The 6,424-nt window shown below is 45.0% G+C and overlaps 1 protein-coding gene across 1 annotated transcript; it reads right to left on the reverse strand.

Moving 5' to 3' along the window:
* Positions 1-626: 626 nt before the first annotated feature.
* On the reverse strand, positions 627-3,672 carry LOC124676932 (65-kDa microtubule-associated protein 1-like). Its single transcript, XM_047212946.1, has 9 exons — positions 3,628-3,672; positions 3,323-3,526; positions 2,740-2,997; positions 2,403-2,618; positions 2,153-2,308; positions 1,754-2,065; positions 1,575-1,662; positions 1,277-1,425; positions 627-1,056 (listed from the first exon to the last, which is right to left on the reverse strand). Exons 1-9 carry the CDS (start codon positions 3,670-3,672, stop codon positions 751-753), a joined length of 1,734 nt encoding a protein of 577 aa, XP_047068902.1. The 3' UTR covers positions 627-750.
* Positions 3,673-6,424: the final 2,752 nt, after the last annotated feature.

Here is a 6,424-nt window from a genome sequence, read left to right on the forward strand (position 1 = left end):
CAATTCTCATCTCCAGCGGCTGATGGTGGCCATATATGGGGCGTGGCACATCTGGAAGGAACGACCCATGCGTGTCTTTCAACAGACACATGTTGTTGAATGTAAGTCTTGAGAGTTTATTAAAGATGATCTATTGCTGCTCGGAACCTACTTGGATGAGAAGGCGCTGGGAGATCATCTGTTTGAGACAGGCGCTCAAACAGGCGCTGAGCCTGATGATGGTGAGTAGTTACATTAGCAGTCTGTTTTCTTGTTTGCAGTTTTTCTGCTCTTTGTCTTAGACCATCTTCTTCTCCCGGTTAATTGATTTGGCAGAACAACTACCGTGTTCCTTCAGAAAATAAAGGTTTATTGCACTAGGTGTGCCCTAAAATGCAACGCTGCGAAACAACATGGGGAAACCAAATTAAAGGTAAAATATGACCATGAGACTATACTAGAACGACCAGACAGGGCACACCAAAAAGTTCATTTCAACAATAACACAGACCAGCAAAGACCACCTACGTCTGATCATCAGTAGAAACAGTACCTGTTGACGCGTTGGTCAAACTAATCAAAAGTGCAACACCACTTACACCAGGAGCTAACAAACCCTAGCCGAACATCTCAACTACGAAACGAACTGATGGACGTCATATACTTCCTCCTTGCTACAATCACGTTACATTATATTATATTACCACAAAACAAATGGAAAGAACATCAACCGAAAATGTCTTCTGTTTTATCTAATATATGAGTCAAAGATCATGGTGTGTTTGGAGCCAGATCGCCAGCGGAGATGTGGGAGGACGTTATGTCTTCCTTGGCAGCCGTAGCTCCATTCCCTGGAGATGCCGGGGCAGCCCTCAGGGAGTCCCTCTTGCTGTCCTTCCCTCCAGACCTACCGTTGATCGAAAGTCTTCTACTCGGAGGAGTGCCATTTATGGAGGTGCCGTTGGCTTTTGGGCCAGGTAGCTTCTTTGCGGTTGCCGGTCTGTTGGGGCTTACTCGTGATCCAAATGGCCCTTCATGGTCAGTGCTCAGCTTCTGCTCGACATAGCGCTTTTGTTCCTGGGATGTGAATGCAGCAGACAGAATGCAGAATTAGCATTATGGAAACAGAGGTCAAAAGCATATGGATCATATAGAAATATGTATAACTAGGATGTGCCAACGTCATCCTAATGAACTGAACTCAAAGTGTAAAAATCAGATACTTTCATTGACAAATAGAGGGTATTCCAAACTGAGTGACCAGGGGCTTCCAGTTTTATGAGCAAGTAAAACTTACCTTCATTCTTTTCTTGTCTTCTTCTCTTTCCTCCCTTAGCATAACATACTCATCCAACATAGCCAGAAGCGGTACACCGTCGTACATAAAGGACAAACCCCGACTTTCTTCCCATGCCCTAGTCTTGGCCACCAGAGTTTCAACAAGTGCTAGCATGAAAGAATTCATTTTATTAGCAAGAAATAGAAGTACAGATGATAATGCATGGCCTAGAGAAAGCTCCTACTGAACATAAACTGATTCACAATGCATGAAAATGTACATAGTGGATGTTTCTGTTTGTATTTCAGACGAGTACCTGGAATCTTGCTGACAAGAATGCGAGCTTTTTCTGCACGTTTGAGGTTCAGATGGGCACCTCGGCTTGAGTTATATCTATTGTCATCCTGGAGAAGAATTGTAAATTTATGTGTGAGAACTGAGAAGCTACTACTTTAACCAGCAGAGCTGGGTTGCTAAAATAAACTATTAGCATACCCTGTTATAATCTTCAAGCCAGCTTTCTTCTTCACATGCAGACATCCATTTTTCAACTTTATCTAATATATCTTTTCTGCTCAATGCTTCTTCCTTTGCTTTTGCTATCTGACCTTCCATGTCAGCAATCAGTTCTGTCGGTTCTATGTTCCCTGCTTCAATCAGCGACAATAGTTTCAAATGGGCTGCGGCGGTGTCTATTACTGTGTGAGCACCGGCATATATATCTTCTAGCTCAGTTTGCTTCTTGAAAGCGATTTCTTTCATCTTGCTGTATTTTAGCTCGTCTAGCCTTTGAACTTCTGTCTCAGTCTGAATTGGAAGAAAAGTCAAATAAAGCAGAACATACCATTGATACCAGGGAGTAATTCTGCCAGATAATTTCCAACGTAAACTTACCTGTTCAATTAAATCAAGTGCAAGAGCTCCAGGAGCAGTCACTTCATCTACAGATGCTGATCTGTTGCAGGTGACATGATCAAACATGCTCCTTTCTTGCATGGGAGCATCCATGAGGTCCCAAAGATCATACAGTTGACCAGCAAGCTCTTGAAGCTGAGAACAGAAGATAAACCATTGATCAGATTGCTCATGTAATACAGCATGTGCTCCAGATTTTAAGATAGGATTATGAAATGTGTGGTTTTACCTTGCTTAGCCTCAGCTTTTTATCTTCGTGAAGTGTGGCTACTGTCTGATCAAGTTTGGACAATGTATCATCACTGATGCTCTTGCAGTTATCAGCAATGGAGTCGTCAAGACTGGAATGAACTTCAGTAACTGTGCTGAGAAAATCCATCCCCAAGACGGTACAGAGATCATGAACCATGCTAACATACTCAAGAACTTTTTCCAACCTATTGCTCTGCAAACCAATATTCAAGTTAGCCATGCAAAATAACCAATGAAGCAACAGAAATAAATAAAATTATGGGGACAAAGAGAATTCACTCTTTCATTATCGAAGGGACGATTGGGATAAGTACCTTCTCTTTCTCAAGCTCCTGGAGTTGGGACCGAAAATCTTCAAGCCTCTCAAGTGTCAAATCGTCCTCGTTGACCTGTGGTGTTGCCACCTGCTCACCGACCTCTGTGGTGCCAGCAATCTCACCGCATATCTGATCAATTTGTGACTGTACACTAACAAATTCTCTTACTCTCTCATTTTTCTTCTTGTTCAACTGCTCAAGAGTTGGTGCGATAGCAGCTAGCTGTTGCTTGATTGTCCCTGATGTCTTCTCAGGCTGCATTGCATCATAGTCCTCGAATTACTTCCAATGGTAAAGAAATAAAACAATGCCTCTAAACACTCAGAATGGGGTGCCAATTGACTTCTGATATATGACAATCAAATCTCATTAACATCAGAAAGAAAAGACTGCTTTTTCGTTAAAAAAAATGAAAGAAAAAAAACTGCTGAGAATTGGTAATCTAGAAGGTCAGAAAAGCTTTCATAAGTTTCATTGAGTAAGAACTAATGTATTATGCATGTTGTATCATGCATTTACCCTGCGGAGGAACTATCTACTCCCATGCAATTAATAGGCAGTCATGACAGTATTGACTTACAGTTCTTGCTATAGCTTTTTCCCCCAGAGCAGAGAGAAGCCTGGCAAGCTCGATCTTGGAGTCGTCGAGTGCCTGGATAAGGAGATCCCTCGAGTTGGTTGCCTGGTCCACTTTCCTCTTGTAGACATCCAGGCACTCCTGGTCCAGCTGGTACAGGACCTTGTCACGGTCCTCGTCACTCTCGCCAACTTCATCCCACACAAGCTGCAGGTAGAAGATTTCAGAACAGAAGCATATACCATAAGCCAATGTGGAAAATAAAAGACATTGTTGCAGCTCAAGAAAAGTAGATGGCAACCACGCACCTGCAGCTTCTGCAGCAAGGATCCGCACGTAATGCCGCCAGCCATTCCAGAACAACCTGCGAGGAAGAAGCATGAGTTGAGAATAACTGCTGGTCATCTAGCTACAACTCTAGCACGAAATGCACTTGTGAAGCTGATGGCGTCATCGCTTGGTCAAACAAGGCAAACAGACCAAAACAATCCGAGTCAGGGCATGGGGAGGCACATAAATCTGGCAAGGAACGTATGTAGCGACACATAACAAGCAAATTTCCAAATTGGCAGCACCGTTGGAGTGCCAATAATCAAGCATAAAGCTGGACGGCCCTACTGAAGTAGAACATCTCCATCATGGCCACCAATAATAATTATATCTAGCTTTCAGGAGATCTCACTGACCAACAGCCAGCATTTATTTATTCATTTTTTTATTTAAGCACAAACCTAGCGATGGCATCCGCAGAAACCCTAGCATCCCAACAGCAAAACATGTAGTACTAGTATAAAAATCTCACGCAGTTGACCGACCGACCGACCCCATCTAGGAGTAGCTAGCGGGAGCTCTTACGGAAGATCGCGATCTGAGCAGGCAGCTATCTCACTCGCGCACAAATCTACTGTCCAAACCAATCTCAGCATTCTGACCCCAGTGCGCAGCATCGAGTGGAGATCCGCCGCCGCCGCCCAAAACCCACATCACACGCTAAACCCCGCCGCCATTGCGCCCCGCTCGGCCAGATCTCCGTCCGTCGGAGAATCCCACGGCGAAGGGGCAGGAGAAAAAGGACATAGCAAAGCAAGAAAGAGCTCTCACCAGATCACGCGGCCGGAGACGTTGGGGCCGGGCAGCGCGAGCCGCGACAGAGGGCGGCTGAATCGAAGCTCGCAGGGCTCACGAGGCTAGGCTCCTGGGTGCGCAGGAGGTCGCCGGCGGTGAGGAAGAAGAGGCGGAGGAGAGCAGTGGCAGTGGCGAGAGAGTGAGACTGACCGAGACTGGACCTCCGTGCTGCTGGGTGAGACGGGGCAGCGCAATTAATGGGGGTAGGTGGGTGGGGGGCGGCCCCGCCGCTGGATTAGACCGGTCGGCGGATCCGACGGCCCAGGTTTTCTACTGCGAGTGTCGGTGAAAAAAGGTACGGGATGAGAATAATAATGTACTGTACTTTGTGGGTCCAGACGGACCGGACGAGGACGAACTCGGGAGATGTAAATTCTGGGGGTTAAATTGAATTTTGCTTGCGTTCGGTGCACCTCGTGCCGTGTGATAAACCGGGAGTTTGTGTTGTGTTAATTAATTAATCCATCTGATGACGTTGACTGGTCAAAGTTGTCTCGTTGCGATCTTGATGCCCACATTTCTGGTGGGATTCGAGCCCTCTTTTGCATTTAAATAGCGATAGCCTGTGTGCGAATAATTGTATTTCTAGATTTTAGTATTTTACTACGTACTAGTTTTGCTAAAAAAAAGATTTTATTTTACTAAGTTAATTAATTAAAAATTTGAGAATTTCTTTAGAAAAGCATTAACATTTACAGCATTAAGAGCATCCTAAAGACATGTATAACCATTGCACATACCTAAGGCCTTGTTTGGTACTAGAGTTTTAGCGGGGATTAGCGGGGTAATCCGTTCCAAACTTTAAATTCCCACTTATCCCCAATGCATGTTTTGTGCTAGAGTATGAGGGAGTTTAATCCCCACTTATCTCCACTTTTTCCAAAATTTTAGTGTAATTTTTTCAATCCCCAATACTCTACCCCTACCTAGTGGATTGAGGATGGGATTTTATGGGGATTGAGTGATAACAGTGATTCACCAAATACTCTAGAGTATTATCCCTACTAATCCCCACTAAAACACTAGTACCAAACAAGGGCTAAGGGAGCTAGCAATCCCTTGTCTATTTCTCTCGTCAAAGGATAGCATTTGAGATTGATTTGTTCTATGCCGCGCGGCATCTGACCTCCTCTCATCATCACCCCCAAACTGTATCCACGCGCAGAATTTATTTTTTATAATTGGTTTTAATTTAAATTTGAAAACATAAAGTTTGTTTAAACTAGATTAAACATAGTGACATTCTGCAAAAAAAATAAACAAATTAGATAAAAACTAGACAAACTAGATCTAAAGCTAGACCTAGAAGATCTTGTTGGCGTTGGTCCTGTCACTACTCCCTCCGGTGCTAGTCATGGCACTGCTCTAGGTGGTGGCGGCTTCCTTCCGAGGCAAATGGTCTCCACAAGCGGCTCGCGCTCCTCCAATCGGCGCATGTATCGACGTCGTGGTCTGCCCCTCCCCCCAGCTCCTTCGGTGTTGGGGCTCGCCGCCGCAACGGGCGAGGCTTGGGGCAGCGGCGGCGAGGATCTTAACCGGGAAGGAGATTTTGGTGGCGTCTAAGCTTGGCCCTAGTGCTTCCCTACGGAGTAGCACGACAGCGCTGGAAACAACCAATTAACCGTGACAGATGAGAAGATAATTACTCAAGCATTAGGTCAGCTCTCCAGATACATGCTGCTAGTACCACCACGAGTACATGAAATACACGGTGTAGCACAAGGACCATACATCCCATGAGACCAGACCGAGTCACAGTAAGCGGAAACAACCTGATCGTGGCCATAACGGGCCGTTGGACATACTCTAACAAAATCATGCAGTGGCCCGTCTCATTTTGAACACAGAAAAGTATATGCTTTGATCTATTTGGGTCGAGTCACGGATATGAAACCGACTGTGCATCCAACCTTATCCGTTTGGGTTGGGGCATTCCACGGCCCGACGCATTTTGGTCCAAGATGGCCATTTTTTATTTTC

Source organism: Lolium rigidum, chromosome 1, assembly GCF_022539505.1.
Source record: "Lolium rigidum isolate FL_2022 chromosome 1, APGP_CSIRO_Lrig_0.1, whole genome shotgun sequence".
Classification (NCBI taxonomy): Eukaryota; Viridiplantae; Streptophyta; class Magnoliopsida; order Poales; family Poaceae; genus Lolium; species Lolium rigidum.

What these genes read in the sequence shown, in the direction of transcription:
- LOC124676932 (XM_047212946.1), bottom strand. Translation starts at nt 3,672, where the DNA reads ATGGCTGGCGGCATTACGTGCGGATCCTTGCTGCAGAAGCTGCAG. An exon ending in TCTTGTCAGCAAGATTCCAG is followed by an intron (nt 1,426 to 1,574) that starts GTACTCGTCTGA and finishes CTTTCATGCTAG; the next exon opens with CACTTGTTGAAACTCTGGTG. An exon ending in AAGACAAGAAAAGAATGAAG is followed by an intron (nt 1,057 to 1,276) that starts GTAAGTTTTACT and finishes TTCACATCCCAG; the next exon opens with GAACAAAAGCGCTATGTCGA.